Source organism: Acomys minous, assembly GCF_964271855.1.
Source record: "Acomys minous genome assembly, chromosome: 2".
NCBI lineage: Eukaryota > Metazoa > Chordata > Mammalia > Rodentia > Muridae > Acomys > Acomys minous.
The window spans coordinates 125,188,134-125,206,912 of NC_140484.1; the positions used below are offsets into that span (position 1 = coordinate 125,188,134).

Consider the following 18,779-nt stretch of genomic DNA (forward strand, 5'->3'; position numbering starts at 1 on the left):
CCAAGAGTCCTGGATATTATCCCTCCAGGTCATAGGCACATCTGTATGTCCTTTATGTGACATAATGTCCTAGAACAGTGGTTCTCAGCCTTCCTAATGCTACCGCCCTTTTAATACAGTTCCTTATATTGTGGAGACTTCCAACCATAAATTTATTTTTGTTGCTACCTCATAACTGTAATTTTGCTACTGTTATGAATTGTAATATAAATATGTGATATTCATCCCTTGTGAAGTGGTCCTTTGACCCACAAAGTTGTTGTGACCCATAGGCTGAAAACCACTGTTCTAGAGACTAATACGAGGACATTCGGTGGCCAGTGAGCCATTTTTGTTTCTACCACAATCTACTGTCTGGTTTCATTGATTCCTTTTCCACATAATGGTAGGAACCTATCCCAGTAAAGGTCTCCCCCCCCCCCACTTCCTACTTTGCAGTGCTGCAGTCTCATCCCCACAGGCCCCAAGCCCAGAATTCTGCGCAAAATTTGTGAAGATTCATTGGCTCCTTCTTTTTTCTTCAGGGTTTCATATTTATTTCAATACTTCAGCAAATATATACATACATATGTACATGTACATACATGTCATATATAGATATGCAGCGATTAAGACACAAGGAAAACACTAAAATTGCGAATCTAGCTAAGGAGTGTGGAAAAGTTCGCTGATTTGCCTAGCTACTTTTCTGTAGCTCTGGGATTTTAAACACAAGGACACAGATTTCAATAATCACATAAAGCTAACTTATACTGTTTACAAGTAGAAACACTGATAATACAGTCATAATTCTGAACAATGGAATTATGGGAAGGATATGCTCATGAGGGAGCTCCACAAGGAGCTTCTGATACTGCACGCATCTCCACTCAAGTGTGAATGTTGGACTTTCCTTTCTAATTATTAATTATATAGTCTACATATTTTTCCAAACTAGAAAAAGGTTAAAAACATAACTTTTTATTGATTCTATTTTAATTTCACATCACGCACCCTGATCCCACTAATCTCCCTATCCCTTCATAGTCACCTTTGCCCTTGTGACCTCTCTCCAAAAGAAAATAAAACAATGAAAAATATCTTGCCTTGGAATCTGTAGTGTGTCACACTGTGTCGCACAGTACACCCTTTTTCCATGCATCTTTACTTGCAAATGTTCATTTTTAGTGAGTCATTGGACTGGTTCAAGACCTCTGGCTTCTGCCACACTATCTATTCTGGATCCTCACAGAGACTCCTCAGATATCCTGTTGTTACCTTGGAGATCCTGCAACTTTAGATCTCCAGGGCTGGACCTTTCACATGTTCCAACATGGTGTAGATTTTGGGGTGGGCCAACACAAAGCCCTGGATCTGGGCCTAGGAGGTAGCTGAGTTGGCCAGCCCACCAGCTATCTTGCACTCACACCACCAGGGCAAATTCTCCGCCCCTATTCCAGATAGTTCACCCGATGCCACAGCCAGCAAGAGGGCAGGATCATCTATCCTGCTCTCATGCAAGAGCTAGCTTATTGAACCCATGCCACTAGGGTCAGCTCTACTGGCCAGGCAAGTTGCAGGACCCACTCTTTCTAGTGCTGCAGCTGGTGAGGGCCAAGACTCCTGATCTCATGACCTCAGTGGGACATCTCTCCCTCACCTACATCACATCATGGTAGATGAAGAACAGGGCCAGCTCTCCCACACTCAAGCCGTATAGGGACCAGCTCATGCCACCAACCTTGAGCAAATGCCTGACATAGAGTTGGACACGTCATATGCACTGTTTAGTTGGGTGCCCTTACACTTTGCAGCTACCATGTACAGCCACAAGAATAAGCAAGCAGCAGCTTCGCTCTTTCTTTCCCAGTCGTTCCCCATTGGCAAAGAGGCACTTCACTTTCACAGTTCAGGAGGAGCAGGAGAGATGAAAAAGCCATTGCATTATTTGTATCAAATTCCACTTGTCTTAATGGACTTGTTAAAAAGGCCCCAGGGTGGCAAGTGTGAGTCTTAATGGCATTTTATAAAAGCTGTAGTGATGAATTGGCACGCAAAGCAAATTAAAAACAGCTCATCACATCTTAAATTAGGTGCTGGGGCACTGTAGCATTTTTCCCAGATGTGGGGATCCATTAATATCTAAAGGAGGCAGAAGCTGAAATGTGTCAGCTGCTGGGTTTGGGAATCTGACAAGCCAGAATTCAGTATAATCCTAGCAGGGCAGATTGGCCAAGATAAACAGAGAGCGTAGAAAGTGCCCCGCCTTGGACACTCTTAGGAATGGGTGGCACACTCAGTAAGGCACGTGTTGGACCTGGTAAGAACTGCTGGGAATAATCCGCACAATCCCTGCACATCGCATATGAAGATACGGAAGTGTGAGGAAAGCGGGTTTTCAGTGGTGACCTGGAGCATTTCCAGAGACATGTGTTGTTAAATGGGGTCGGTAAGCCAGATATGGGCACTCGAGATACTAGATGGCATCGATGTGACCCAGACATACCCTGGTGGCCACAGGGCTCTGAGTTATGTTGGTGAGCACTCTCTGGTGTCAAATTATTGTTGTGCTGCTTTCCATGTTTGTTCTCATTTATTTCTTTCCCCAACTCTTAAAGGCAATTGATATTATTTTACAATTCAAATAGACGTAAGGCCCATCAAACCCAGGCAGCCTAACCCTGTCTTCTTGACTACCCCTTGAGCGCTTCCCGCTCTTATCTCTATCCCTGAAACTTGAGGCTTAGCACTGAGCCAACAAGCATTACATTCAGAGTGAGAAATCCTGGGATAAGAATTAACTAGTAAGGGAGCTTCAGAAATGTATAAACCATGAGGGAGTCAGTCTTGAAGGGGGAAATCTAAAGTCACTGGCCCTGCTAGTGCGAGAGTGAGCTGCAAGGTGAAAAGGCCACAAGAGGAAGTTTTGAAGTCAAGCGGGCGTCACTGTATATTCATTCACCAATCCATGTACACATGCGACCTGGGACCAGCCCATCAATTTTGCAAGATTCCTTCCTTGTGTATAAGGGAAGACTGTACTTTTTACTTTTTACTTTTATTTTTAGTACAAACCTCCAGACTAAGTTGTGGTGGTTGCTGTTGCTCCTGTTATTGTCCTTACACATAGTCACCACCTCAACCTCCACCTCCTCCCAGGCAGAATGAGTGACAGGGTAAAGACGCCAAGCTAGATCTTGGGTCTGGGGTCCCAAACTGCCCTGCATTGCTTCCACTAAGCTATGTACATGGAGCCAGTCACTCGGTCCCCTTCTCTGGGAAAGGGGATATAGTGTTATTTATAGAACCTTTACAGGGATAGATGGAGTCACAGATATGATAGTCCACGTGAAAATGTGTTGCTATCTACAGAATGTGAATTGCAGTTTCCCAAGACACTTGGAAGTTTGATTCATAAAGTCCAGCATAGCTAAACTCAAAACTAGTTGCTTTTGTTTGTTTGCTTTAATAGCAAAACATTACAAAACAAAATCAGTAAGGGGAAAGGACCAAGGGACAAAGTCTGCAGAAAATGAACCACAAGCTTCCAAGAGTCTTTTCTCTGAGGAGGCACAGCGGCCAAGCCTATTTCCTCTGGTGTCTACTCGTGACAACAGGTGCAAGGTGTTGTCTGCTGAGTGTATGGTTGGAGTGCCAGAGTAGAGTGTTTGTGCAGGGAGCTGCCTGCAGCAGAGCACAGCAATTTTCAGCCTAAGTGATAGTGTTGGTACAGAGTAGACCCAGTACTTGTGGGATCCTTACAAAGTCCAAGTTCCTAAATATCAGCTAAAGGACATCCTTGCTGAGGGCCTTTTTAAGGACAGTTGTCTCCAGACAAGTATGTTAACTTCCTTCTTCCTTTTCCACAAAGTGCAACCGATAGACAAGAATGTTGTTGGAATCCACTCTAGAGGGAAAAGTAGTTCACACTTACAGTTGGCCACTGTAAGCCAGGCACTCTTGTACATGCTTTATGCACATTGCTCTACACAATCTCAGTAATGGAGGCAGCTCCCACCATCGTATATCATATTAGGAGCAACTGAAGCCTACGAGAGACTAAGTACCGTAGCTTGCCTCGTCGGTAACCAGCTGTGGGACTATTAAGTCCCAGTAAAGACAGGGCATTGCCTCGGTAGGAGCTCCTCACAGCTATGCTTCATTCCGCTGCATAACACCTACCATGTGCTAGATGTTGCCCGTGTTGTTTCCATTATGGGAAGGATAATTGTTCACTGAACACATTAGGCTCTGCAATGTTAATTGATTTCTGTCTTATCACACAACAAATCACCATCAGCAGGAGTGGTGTCTGTCCTCACCCACTCCTACTATTCTGGGATGGGGCTTTGTGTGAGTTTTTGATAGGGAAGATGCAGATGGTCAAGGAAGCAATAATTTATTCTGGGCACTCAGACCAAAAAAACTCTCTCCAAATTACATCACTTGGGGATACTGGAAGTGACGGTATTGTAAGTAATTTGACTTCTATAATATTTGAGAGCTAAATGCTGTCTTCAGCCCTTTTTGGTTACCATGGCAGCAGATGTGACATTTCTTTGACAGAGAAGTGGGGAGGGAGAGAAAAAGGGAAAGAGCCAGGGTTGGCCCTAATGATTTTAGAAAATGCTACACTCCAAATCAAGCTTGTTCTACATGCACGGTGGTTACAATATAAAGAGAGTCTCAGAGCTGAGTAAAAGGAATCCATAGGGGAGTGGTAGAACCTGCTTCCCCTGGGAAACCTTAGACACTATGTGTGGTAGTGGGCTTTGAGGTGTGGGGATATAGCAAAAATAGACCGTATAGTGCTCGAAACAAATGATCACATCCTATGACTTGAGCTGCTTCCCACTCTGATTCTGAACCAGGCTTAGAAAATGGAGTGCACTGGGCTCTTGCAATGGCCCACCCCAAACCCCTTCCATGCCAACAAAGAATTGCACTTCAGAGCCATAAGCGTGATGATGAGGCAAGCCTGGGTTTTACGGAAATGAAAAGAGCTGTGGTATTGTTCAAAGGATTTTGCTCTGCACACATGTAAACACAGATTTCCCCCCCCCCCCTGTTTTTTACATTTTAAGCATTTCCTCAGGTCATTACAACAACCTTTTAAAACACTCAGGATTGGTGAGAGATAACTCAATATTCCCTTGTTTGGGGAGTCAGTCACTCTGGGTAGAAATTTTACATTTTTATCACTTTTCTCTATTATAAACAAAAGAGTCTATAATTATTTTGAAGAGGAATTTACTTATAGCACAAAGAACTCAAGAAAGTCATGTTTTTCTGTTTATTTTTTTCTTTGTAAAATTTGATTCTAATAGGAATTGAGTAATAAGCTCAGAGTCTAGTCTCTCATTATCATCTTGTTACGTGTGATAGTATCCAAGAAGTAATGAAAGTGAGTCTAATTTTAAGGACCTAACCTCAATATATTGCCTCCTCACAAAAGAAACAAAAGAAAGAAAAAAGAAAAGAAAAGAAAACTGTATAGCACAATCCAGGAAGCCATGCAAGAGATGATGGAGTCTCGGGTCAAGAGCTGAAATTCAAAAGCATGTGCTCTAAATCAGTGCCGTCAGGGTCCTAACCATACCCTCTTTTGTCCTTCTCTTTCAGAGCCATGTTTGACTATGACAAGGGCAAGGACAGTGGGCTGCCTAGCCAAGGACTTAGTTTTAAATATGGAGACATCCTCCACGTCATCAACGCCTCCGATGATGAGTGGTGGCAAGCCAGAAGGGTCATACTGGATGGGGACAGTGAAGAGATGGGCGTCATTCCCAGCAAGCGGAGGTAAGGATGCCTTCTGTGTATCAGAGCATGTGTGGGGGGAGGAGGGAGAGAGTGAGTTAGCTGCTGGAAATTCAAGGAGGGGAGAATGGGGACACTGCACACAGATGACTATTTAAGTGTGATAGGCATTCTACAGGAAAATTGTCAGTGGTGACAGGTGACAGGAATAAAAAAAATTCTCATTCTCTGCATCTTAGGATTTTACCAAAATTGGTGAGTGTGATGAGGCATAAAGGGGAAAAGGAAGAGCTGCTTAGATGATGCTCCTAGCAGCTAAATGCAAAAGACTGTGCTTATGAGCCAGTATGTCCATTCACGAACTGGTGCACTGATACCCTTGGTTCAGCATTTACTGAAAATTTATAGAAAGGCCAAATGTAGAAGGCAACTTACTACCCAGGTGCTTGAGATCTGAGCTGTCCTATTGCTGGGTTGATGGGTATCTTTTACTTTTAGTTAGTCCTGTTCTCCATCCCAACATTCCCTTTAGTTGCCCAGATTTTAGATCTATGTATTTCTTTTTTTTTTTTTTTTTTGATCTATGTATTTCTTAAGCATATCAAGCCCTTCTCCAAACACTTCCCCAACTCCATTTTCGAAAGGCAGAAATATTCCTCAGACATTCCAACTCCCCCTTATGTCCCAGAAGCCTCCAATCACCACCATCAGGAACTTCCCTTCTCATGAGAAATCATTCTGGCACAAGTCATGGTCTAAGGAATAAAACTGACTATATCAAATCAAAAGTCGGTCAGCCTTCCAGCATAGGTAGGGAAGGGACCCGAGAGTCCAGCTGAGGAGCTTTTGACTGGAGGTGGCTACAAGGTGGGAGAGAGTTAGTTTTCACCAGAGGTGTCATCCCTGGAAGGTTGACCATACCCCATTGGATAGCCCCATCCATACCTACACAGCCATGGGCTGCACTAACTGGACTCTGTGGGTGAGACAAGGGAGGGGAGCGGGAATAGATGTGACGCTGGGAGGAGGAAGAGGAAGGAGAAACCAGGAGAAGCGGAGGGGAGAATCCACTCCTTGTCCTCCCGCGTGCAGTTCCTCACGTAGCCACCGCTTCTCCCTCCCAGTTGTGTGTACGCAACTCTTTGAAAAATCAACTGAGTTCATGTGGCACTAAAACCGCGATTCCTAACACTACGTTGTCTGTGTGTTTGCGCCTTTTCGTGTCAAGACAGCACGCCGTGGGTTGCGCAGATGTGGTTAGCCAAAGCTGTTTGAGAAGCTGTTCTTGGGAAGAGCCCTCATTTTCAGATGGCCCTAAGGACAGAAACAGAGTGGAGGGATGAAGTCTGTGTCAGAAATAGATTTCAGCTCACTTTAAAGAAATCGTTCTTCTCATTGAAATTGCCGAGAGACGCTCTTACCCAGGAAGACATAAGAGGGACTCAGACCTTAGACATGAGGGTTGAGCCAAGTAGTAGTGAGGTGCTTTCCATGCCCGGGCTTCTGTGCTTCTCACCATCATGTCACATGTCACTAGTCATCCGTTCATTCAAGTGCTCGTAATTCACCTCCACGAACAGCCTTCTCTGAAACAATTTTCCATTTGCTGTGATCAGCCTTGAGTTGACTTTTTCATATTTTGAAAAAGAGCTATTATCTTTTTTTTTTTTAATAAAGAAACTATCTTGACAGTCATAAAACAGCTAGCCTGAAAAAGAGTGTTCAAGTTCTGCTGTGTTCACATTTTTTTTGCATTCTTTTGCATCAGAAATACAAGTAGCCTACCTTGCAGCTATATTTTATACAAAGTAAAATATGTTTATATTAATTTTATCACAAAGTTTATATTATGAATATTTTCTTAGAATTTTAGTTATGTCAAACATGTTTCATTCTATGAATTTTAAAGTTAGTATTTTCCAGGTTCCGGCTATTACAAATGAGGCTGCTATGGACATGGTTGAGCATGTGTCCTTGTGAGGTAGAGCACCTTTGGGGTATATTCCAAGGAGGGGGATAGTTGGGTCTTAAGGTAGCCCCATTCCCAGTTTTCTGAGAAAGTACCAGATTGCTTTCCAAAATGGTTGTACAAGTTTGCACTCCCACCAACAATGAAGGCGTGTTCCCCTTTTTTGTATCCTCTCCAGCATGTGCTGTCACTTGAGTTTTTTTTATCTTAGCCATTCTGATGGGTGTAAAATGGACCTCTCTGTCGAAGAATGGATTTTTAAAAAAAAACCTGTGATACATTTACACTATGGAATACTACTCAGCTATTAAACACAAGGAAATCCTGAAATTTGAGGGCAAATGGATGGAACTGGAAATGCTCATCCTGAGTGAATTAACCCAGACCCAGAAAGATACACATGGCATATACTCACTTATAATTGGACACTAGACCAACAGAGATGTTCCATGAAGGTCTTCCCTTAGCTGGATATTGAGATGGATACTGGGACTTCCTAATGGACTCTAGGTGAGAGAGGTAAGGAAGAATGGAAAAATAGAAGGATCCAGAGGGTCCTAGAAACCTAAAAGAAGACCATTAAGGCTAGCAGATCAGGCAGGTCAACTCAAATTACTGTACCAAGGACAATGCATGCAGTAAACCTAGATCCCCTATTCAGATCTACCCAATGGACAGCACATTCTCTACAATTGTGTGGAGAGCAGGCACTGACTCTGACATGAACTTTGGTGACCCTTATTTGACCAGTTCCTCTTGGTGGGGAGACCTGGTTACACTCAGAGGAAGAATAAGCAGGCTACCAGAAAGAGACCTGATAGTGGCGGACCAGGGCTCCTTCTGTCATAGACCTAGGGGAGGGAAATAGGATGAAAGAGGGAGGGAAGGGGAACAAGAAGATACAAGTGAGGGGATAAATTACTTAAATTTTTTTTAAAAATTAGTATTTTCTCTGTATAAAAATAATCTTAGAAGCAGATGCAGCAGCACACGCCTATAATCCCAGCACTTGGAGAGGCAGAGACAGGCAGATCTCTGTGAGTTTGAGGCTAGCCTGGTCTACAAAGTGGGTTCAGGAAAGCCAAGGCTACACAGAGAAACCCTGTCTCAAAAAAAAGCAACATTATTTTACAAAAATAAAGTAGAAATCACAGACAATCCTACCTCTTAAAGAGCTCTCATCTGTTATTTTCCATGCCATTAAAAATACAAATGAGAGATAGCTCAGCAGTTGAGAATTCTTGCAGAGGGCCCAAGTTTAACATTTCTGTTCCCAGCATCCACAAGGGATGACTCACAACCAACCTCCCGTTTACTCCAGTTCCAGGAGGATGTGATGTCTCTGTTCTCCCCAAACACATGGACTCATGTGCGTATATCCCTGTACCCAACATGCACACTATTAAAAAGGAAATTAAAATATTTTCTAAAATCTAAAGAAATGCATTTAACTGGTAGATGATTCAACTCCTTAGCTTTTTTCTCACCTGCTTCAAGAGTTCACGTAGGAGTGTGGAGCTGGTTGGCATGGACAGCAGCTGTGTATGGCTTTTCCCTTTACAAAAATGGCTCTCTTTTGATGGTTCTGCCTAATCATCCAAAACAACTAACTGTAAGGAAGACAGTGTGAATGCTACCTGTCTCTCCTCCTATTAGATAAGGAATAAATGTATGCATAAATACACTTAAGGCATTTAGTGGCAGAGCTGAGATTTGAGTTCAAACTATACCATCTTAACTCATGTGGCCTTCCTTCAGAAAGATACAGTAATAAAGAGTTGGTACAAATCAATTCTGTTAGCATTGCTTAGGGGATGTCTATGTACCAGGCATACCAGGTGTGCTGTAGGAACGCTGCCTCGATCTCGTCATTCACAAGCCAGCATGAGACAGTGCCAGATACTCCATGATTAAAGCAGTGAGGACTCCATTATAAAGATACCAAGAAAAGTAAAGGGGCAACGAACTGAAGGATGGATTCCTCCTCATTATAGCAATGACCATATGCTATAGTCTCTGTTGTCGCTATAACTCAGTACAGTCTTAGTTCTAAAGTATACAGGCTTATTAACTCATCTTTCCAGAGGTCTGACAGCACAGGGTTGAGTAGCCACATCTGTTGAAGGTTTTACTTATGAACCTCTAAAAATCCTAAGACCTTGCAGGGCATCCCATGATAAGGGAAGCACTTAAAGTCCCACCCCCATTGGCTTTTATAAACAGTCCACTCTCACAATAACCTATTAATCTATTGGTCTTTTCATTCATAAATGGATTGATACATTTGTGAGAGCAGAATATTCATAATACACTCGCTCCTTGAATGTTCCACCTGCTCTCTTATTAAGACCACACAATGCCTGCCTATGTTGACTAAATTACAATATAAGTTTTGGGGGGAATATTAACTAGTAGCACTATGCATCATGCAAGATGCTTTCAAATACACAATTTCAATTTAATCTTCACAGAAGCCTCCAAGAGAAACTGAAGATCCATGAAGTAAAGTAACTCACCAGTTAATGGGCCCAAGTCTTTCAGGGAGCAAGATTAAATGACTTCCCACTGTACTAAGAGCACCACGTTAAGATACTTTCCAGTTTTAGGAAAGAAATTCAGATAACTCAAGCATCCTGGCAGAAGTCAGCAAGGGGCTAAGCCAGGACTTGAACAAGCACCTTTCAGATACCTCTGGGAGCAACTGTAAAGGTTTAGCCTCTTCTCAGCCCCACGGTGCTTCAGGCTTTGGCCATTTATTACTTATTTTTCCCATCTCTGTAGCATAATGCCTGACACACACAACTTACAGGAGGAGAGGTTGATCTTGGCTCACAGTTTAAGGACTATAGTCCACTATAGTCGTGAAAACATGACAGTGGGGCTCCACGGCTTTGGAAACGCGAGGGAACTGCCTAGATAAACTCAGGAAGCCAAGATAGGACCAGACCTGCACTGTGAGCACTGAGCCCTGCCCATGCACTCCTTCATCTGGATCAAGGCACCATCTCCAAGAGATTTCATAACCTTCCAACAAGTGTTCCAGTGCATGAGCCTATATGAGGACATTCCACATTCAAGCCATTTTAGGCCCCCACTGGAGGCATGCCCTCAGAGAGAAGTCAGTGCCTCTGGCTCACCTGGCAGGGTGGACAGTGGTGGTAAGCACCCAAGTAAGCATGTGTTGGCTCCCTTTTACCAGGTGAGGAAATAAATGCAAAGAAGTCAGAATAAAGCTAAACACTGTAACAACAGTTTTAGGAAAATCCAAAGAGGTGAATAAGATTTACCATTCAATCTTGAACTCAGAGGGGAGCCGGACTAGCCCATGGAGCTCTGAGCAGGCCTCTTCCAGATGAGCTGCTTCCGCTTTGGCAGTTGTTCTTAGGCCTGTATTTGTCTCCCCTCAGCTGTTATGTGTTGAGTGGATGCAAGGGGAGATCACCAGCATAGGTGTTTCTCCATGAAATATATTGCTTTAATATATGATGTTAGATATGAAGGTTTTTGTTCAGCTCTTTCCACTCAAATACTCTACTCTGCCACTAAAATTAATGTATTCTGAACCTTCATTCTGTAACTATAGAAACCCAGATTCAGTGTTTCGGTTGGAAACACAAAAGAGCTCTCGGTTAGGAAGTAGCTTGCTGTTAATTACAGAGCTAAGAATAGCTTAGACTTAATAAACCATTAAGTTTCTATAGATTCCGGATTATTTTTCTCTCACTTGCTCTTTTCTTTCCCCGGAAAGAAAAAAAAAATGGAATTAAAGCTAGCCAAGTTTAAACAAAATCATGTTACGCAGCCTGCCAAGTAGTATTTCTTTCTGTACCGTGATCATCCACCAAGGACCTGCCGTACCAGTCTACTCTGTGTTCCAGGCACCTTCATGTTCAATGTAAAATGTCTTAAAGAAGGAACTCAAGATGTAACTCACACAGAGATAAAATGCAGAGTTGTAGCAGGAAGCAAAAACAATGTCTTTGCTATAGAGACTTGGAAAACTCAAGGAAATATTTAGATTAATTCCTCTTTCTAAACTCTAACTTCAAATAGAAAAAGGTCAAATTGTATCTTCTGGTATTTTTAAGCCCTTCTTCTCCTCTCTCGATTATCATTTCCTATCCTTTATTGATATCATCTAGGTTATGGCAATAGCTTCTGGACAGACCCCGGGCTCCTCTTTTCCCTTTCTTTCCAAAATTGTTTCTCACCGGGATCCTTTTCTTAAGATACTCTTCGAAGGGCTAGAGAGTGATGTGTCCCAGGTCCGCAGGACCAACTGACCCAGGGTTCACTTGAAAGAGGGAGTGGGGATTGAAAGTGGAGTACAGAGATGCAAGAAATAATGAGTCAAGTCTGGAAATTTCTGATCAAGACTCACTTTAATGACGAGGAGTAAGACTTTATGTAGCAAGGTCAACAGGATCTGTTCTAATCCCACTCTCCCTAGCCCCAGGGCAAGAATTCAATAGCCTGAATAGCTCCCTGTAAGAACTTCCTTGATCCTCTGGGTGGCTCCCAGTTGGGACTTCCCTGCTTCTTTCAAAGGTAAATAGTTCAAGGATAGCCTAGAACACAAGACCTCTGGCAAAGGTCAGCAACTCGAAGGTCACAGCCTTCAGCCTAAGCACAGGATTTCTAACATGGCAGAATTTGGTGTGGCTCCCCACAAGAGAGATATAACTCAATGGTGAAGAGTGCTCTGCTTTTTTCAGAGGATCAGGGTTCAGGTCCCAGTACCCATATCCCGAAGCTCACCAATGCCTGTAACTCCAACTCCAGGGAACCCAATGCCTCTTCCAGCTTCTACAAGACTGGCATACACATGAGTACAGCCACATGCACACACATTCATATACGCACTTATGCTTTGTTATGCCTTGAGTGCCTCAATGGCCAGGGAGGGGAGGCTCTGTGTTCATTCATGTTGATGTGGATGCAAATGTGCATATAGTTGCATGTGTACACAAATCTGCAGGCGTCATTTCTCATCACACACACACACACACACACACACACACACACACACACACACACACACACACACTTTTAAGACAGGGACTCTCACTGGCCTGGAAGCAGGCTAAACTAACTAGATAGCCTTCCCTAGGAATTCACTTGTCTCTGTCTCTTCTAGGATTATAAATTCATGCCCCACCCCCACCCCATGCCTGGCTTTTTATGGCTTCAAACTCAGCTCTTTGTGCTCCTAACATGAGCACTTTATCAACAGATCTATCTCCCAGCCCTATTTTTTTTAAGATATAGGTCAGCCTAGCCTTGAACTCATATATCTGATGCTGATATTGAATTCATTGTCTTGTTGCCTCTACCTTCTAAGTGATAGGGTTCAGGCATGCTCCACCATACCTGACCCAACACCGCGGGGAACCCTACACCTTCACCAGCCTCACCTCATCCTGTATGGACCCCATGGCACAGTCCTTCAGACACCTAACTTGTTAGGAACTGGACTGAATGCAAGCGTTAGCTTACCAACAAGCTCTTTCTCATCCTTCTATTTTCAGATTAACTGACATCTCCTTCAGAGAACCACAGAAATGCTCTCCACCCTCTCATCTCCCCCCAGGACTCTGTTAGGAGTGTGCGTCTGGCTTTCTGTTCTTGCTAGGAGTATTATCATAGTCAATGCCTGTTACCATCATGCTTTCGATTGTTTCTTTCCTTTGTTCCTATATCCTTGGTCAATAACACAACAAATGTTCCTTTAGAGGAAGGTAAGATAATGATGCTGCAGGGATAACTGAAGGACATTTGACTCCTTGAAGGGACATTCAATATTACATGTAACATATTGGTTACCAACTGTGTAAATGATGGTTAATACAAGAGTACGAGGGAACGGGGAGGGTTTGTTTGTTTCCACTGTTGCTACCTGAAATAATCTCTGGTTGATTCATTAAGCAATTCAATAATTATTATGTATGTTACTTCCAAATACTAGGACTCTCAGTTCATGTAAGGCAAATTTTTCTAGGGACATTTTAGAAGTTTAGACAAATTTACCAAGATTTTTTGTCCTTACCAAAGGAAGTATACCATTTTAGGCCATGTTTTATTTGAGTCATAAGGATGACAAAAGGAAGTGCTCTTTACTTAATAAGGAACTTAATCATAAATGCCTTGTCATTTAATTGACTGTTTTTGATTTCTTTAGGGTGGAAAGGAAAGAGCGTGCCCGATTGAAGACAGTGAAGTTCAATGCAAAACCTGGCGTGATTGATTCAAAAGGGGTAGGTACAAACTGATGGAAACATTACATTCTCTCAGCTGCTATAGATTTAGTGATAATTAATACTCGGGCTTACAATAGCAAATAAATAATAGTGCCACTAGATAAAAGAGCACTATTAGAAATGTATTGCTAAAAGTAATGCCATTTCTAATAAAGTGGGTTTAATATAAATATATTAATTACTGGGGACAAAGCTAGTGATTTAAAAAGTGATGTTTTGGCTATAATGAAGATGATACAACAAAGTTTAGGTGTTTTCTTTAAATGTTCTAAAAGGTCTCATTTCATAGATAGTATCTGCTCAACTAAAAATGTATCTAGTTTGACACACGTTATACACTTAAAACTATAGTCACAGAAATATAGACATGATTCATTTAAGTGAATATGCAGATTGTTGTGACAGACATAGAACAGAATTAACAACAACAAAATCCTACCAAAATTAACATTCATGTGTACATCTCTTCTTAATCACAGCTTTGATGGCATTTAATTCAACGATCATATCACCTTCCCACTAAAATTTAGAGGTGGGCAACCATCACCACAAACAGTTTGAGAAATCTCCCTAAAGAAATCCTGTAGAGGTTAGCAATCATTTCATATTCCTGACATGACCACAGTCAGTAACCTACTGTGTATCTTTATAGATATGCCAGTAAATACTTCATATAAGTGAATATGCTTTTTTTCAATGACTGCTAATTCCAAACCACATTGGGTTTTTTTCAAGTTGCATTTATACTGGAGCATGAACAAATAAGTACTTATTTTCTTTTATTGCCATATAAAGCTCCATTGCGCGGACATGGCACATTTAGCATATCCATTATCAGTTAACAGACACTTGTGGTGTTTCCGGTGTTTTAGTAGTATAAATAGTGCTACTATGAACATTTGTAGTAAGATTTTGGTGAGGATGTGTTTTTACTTTCACTGATTGTGTAGTGCAGGAAAACTGCTGATCCCTTCAACAATATAATGGCTCCATGCTGCACATTTTAGGAACTGCCAGGTGTTTTTATACAATGGCTACAACATCTCACATTTCTATCACCAGTGTGTGTGTGTGTGTGTGTGTGAGACCATTTCTTCACATGCTGAACAGTACTTGCTACATGTATCTTTAAAAATTACAGCTATCTTGGTTGGTATGAAGCTGTGTGTGATTTCTGATTTGTATTTCCCTAGTCAGTGAAGCCGGTAAGATCCATTTTATGCACTTATTGGTATATCTTTTCTGAGAAATAACCTGCTCAGATTCAGTTTAATTTTAAATTAGAATTTTTCTGGCGTTATTGTTACTGGGTTGTCGAGTCTCTTCATGTTCTTCTCTGGGAGGAGGTGGAAGGGGGTTGGAAAAAACCCTTTCTCTTCACATATTCGTGTGTGTGTGTGTGTGTGTGTGTGTGTGTGTGTGTGTGTGTGTGTGCGCGCGCGCGTGTGTGAATACGAGCATGGCAGAGTACATATGTGGGGGTGGGGTAGGGGGAGGAGTGTGGCTAGTTAATGTCAGAAATCTTCTCCCCTTGCTCTTTCACCTTTGAGCCAGAGTCTTTCCACCAAACTTGTAACTCATCAATATGGCTAGTCTTGCTAGCCAGCTTAATCCAGGCACCTGGTCTCTGCCCTCTGCCCTCTAAAGCTAGGGTTATAGCAGGCAACCACACCTGGCAAGGATTTGCAAGGGTTCTGAAGATCCGGGCTCTGGCCTTTCTGCTTTTCAAGGCAAGCACTTCAACGGCTGAGCCATCTCCCTACCCCTGTACTCTGTCTTTAAGGAATTTTCAGACAAATGCTTTCCTAACGCTTTTTTTTTTTTTCAGTTTTCTGTTTTCTTCCTATTCTCTTGACAGTGTTCTTTGAGATACAAAGGATTTTATTAGGATTTTATTTTGATTACTTCCAATTTAATTTTTCCTTTGTTGATTTTTTAATGCGCCATCTAAGAAAGAAACATTGCCAAATGTAAGGTCATGAAGGTTTATGTCATACTTTCTTGTATGAAGGTTGTGGTTGTAACTCTTATATTAAGGTTGTTGCCAATTTTGAGATAGTTTTATTCATGGATAGGCACTAGATTCCAATTATATAATCTTTGCATGTAAATTATTTGCTTAATTTCATTTAAGATCATTCATGGCAAATGTATAGAAATATAGTTATCATAGGTTTGTGGGTTTTCTTGTAGGTTTTCTAACCTATAACATCTGTAGTTTTGATAGTTTTAGTGAATATCTCAACATTTCTTAGATAGAGATACATTATATACAAAGAAAGAATTGTACTTTCCCCCTTCAATATGGATGACTTTTCTTTTCTTACCCCTGGCAAAACCTCTAACACAATGATAGAAGTGGGGGAGGGGCGTATCAAAAGCAGGTCTCTTTGACTTTCTCTTGCTCTCAGAGAAAGGAGTTTAGTATTTTTTATCATTTAATATGACATTGGCTGTAACTTTACTGTCTTTTATAAATGCAGTTCTCGAAAAGGCAATACTAGTTTTCTGGTCACTCCTAGGCCTATTAGTCTGGAGACTTGCAGCTCTTGTGCATACTATTCAGGCTTTTCACAGGCTGCCCCATTGATGGCAATTGCTTCTAAGGTTCTTCAACTGCAGTGCTCATGGTGTCTACCCTGTGCTGCTTGGGACACTTTGGGGCTCTGCAAATGTCAGTTCATGATAAAGGGGTTCATGATGACCCTCCTCTTTCTCATTCCAAACGGCTTTCCTCTTCAGTGCAATGTTGACTTTATCTCGCCTTCCCATTGAGGACCATACTGGTGCCCTGTTGCTGTGTTGTAAAATAAATCCTTCCATCTTGTTGCATCCTGTTATTTTTCTTTTCACGTTCTTTGCTATTTTCTCTAACAGCTGTGGCTTATAGGGAGGAAAACCACCACGAGTTATGAGCAATAGATGTCACTATGAAAATAGGTAGAGTAGGTCATTGGCCAAGGCATTTGTTAACCAAGCCACACTGTTGTCCTTTGTATATTAAGTAGAAGTATCATTGAGAAGTCCAGTCAGTAACATAGTATTTGACTTTGCCCAAAAATATTTAAGTGAAATAGAAATTCATCTGTACAATGGGGTGTCATTCTTAAAAATGATAGTGACATCATGGTATAGAGTCTTTTAAAACAACCTCAACACAAAATGGTATATTTTTAAATTTTTTATTTTTATTTTTTTTTTTACTTTTTACTATATGTGCATTGGTGTTTTGCCCACATGTATGTCAGATCCTCTAGGATTGGAGTTACAGACAGTTGTGAGCTGCTGTGTGGGTACTGGGAATCGAACCCAGGTCTTTTAGAAGAACCAAGCAGTGCTCTCAGTCACTGGGCCATCTTTCCAGCCTCAAATGGTAGAAATTTTTATGGACTCCTGGTGAATTGATCTGTGAATTCACTGATTTTTAAAGTGGCCTCTACCCATAATTCTACATGAACTTTGCTCAGAAAACCATTAGTAATAAAAGCAATTTTTTTCCACATCTCCATGAGAACAATAAATAAATGGGAAAGCTTCTTATCCAAACACAGAAAGTAGAGAGCAGGTAAGAGCAAGGCGTGGGCACTGGAGGGAGGAGAAAGTTTCCAGTATTGAGGAGCCCAGCAAGTTGGGACAGGAAATGCCACTTACTTGGAGCTACTAACAGGGACTACAAAAATAAGCCATTGTAACAGGATCCTCGGTGGGATGGCAAGATAAAGTCAACATTGCACTGAAGAGGAAAACTAGAATGAGAAAGGGGAGGGGTATAGTGAATGTCTTTATCATGCACTGATATTTGCAGAGCACCGAAATGTCCCAGGCAGCTCAGAGTGGACATCATGGTCACTGCAGCTGGAGAACCTTAGAATCAATTGCCATCAATGGGGCAGCCTGTGAAAAGCCTAATTAGTATGTACAAGAGCTGCGAGTCTCTTGTACAGACTAGCGGGCCTAGGAGTGAAGAGAGAACACTTTTAAACTTTAATTGGCTTGCTGCTTCTTAAGTCACTTTTCAGAGCTGGCTATTGATCAAAATAGTGTTGAGTGCTAAAAAGTGAGAGGTATTGGTTAAGGCACCTTGTAAGACAGCCAACAAATTAAAAGAGCAAGATCTTTCAGTGAGTTCACAAAGACAATTAGAGTCAAGCAAATAATAGCACGGCATCACATACACTTGCAAATTGTGGTTTTCTCTTTAAAAATCAATAGTCTGGGCCTCAGCAAAAGTCCCTAATTTGCCTAAGATCACACAATTAGTAAGGAAGGTACATGAGTCCGGCTTAACATCAGGTCATCTTAAGAGCCTAACATGTCTTTTCCATTGCCATGTTGTTTATGCCTGGGAGAATATCTTAATTAATTTTCCTGTTGCTATGATAAAACACCCTGACAAAAGCAACGTAAGGAAGAAAAGACTGATTTGGAGTCACAGTCCCAGCAACAGCCCATGATGGCAGGAGCTTGGGGTGGCTGGTCACATTAAATCTGCATTCAGGAATGAGAGTGAGATGAACACTAATGTTCAGCTAACTGTCTGCTCTTCACACTCACTCCATGATCCCAGCCCAGGGAGCTGCGTGTGACACCTGACACCCATGGTAGGCAGGTTTCCCCTTCTCAGTTAATTTGATTAAGATAATCCCTCATAGGCATGCCCTAAAGTCTACCCTAACATAAGTAATCCCTCACAAGTGTCTCCTGAGTGGTTTTCAAATCGTGTCAAGTTGATAATTAATATGAACCATCACAGGGAAAGCAGGGTTAAAAGAGGAAGTGATGTTTAAACAGAATCTTGAAGTTTGATTAGGAGGTTG

The 18,779-nt window shown here is 41.8% G+C and overlaps 1 protein-coding gene across 30 annotated transcripts in view; it reads left to right on the top strand.

Moving 5' to 3' along the window:
• DLG2 (discs large MAGUK scaffold protein 2) overlaps positions 1-18,779 on the top strand; it is a gene marked incomplete at its 3' end in the record, with an annotated part of 1,901,401 nt that overhangs the window by 1,824,556 nt on the left and 58,066 nt on the right. For all 30 annotated transcript variants that reach the window (XM_084767719.1, XM_084767691.1, XM_084767717.1 and 27 more), the window contains 2 exons: positions 5,602-5,778; positions 13,884-13,959. In XM_084767719.1, coding sequence (XP_084623845.1) covers positions 5,602-5,778; positions 13,884-13,959 — 253 coding nt within the window. The remainder of the gene's footprint in view (positions 1-5,601; positions 5,779-13,883; positions 13,960-18,779) is intronic.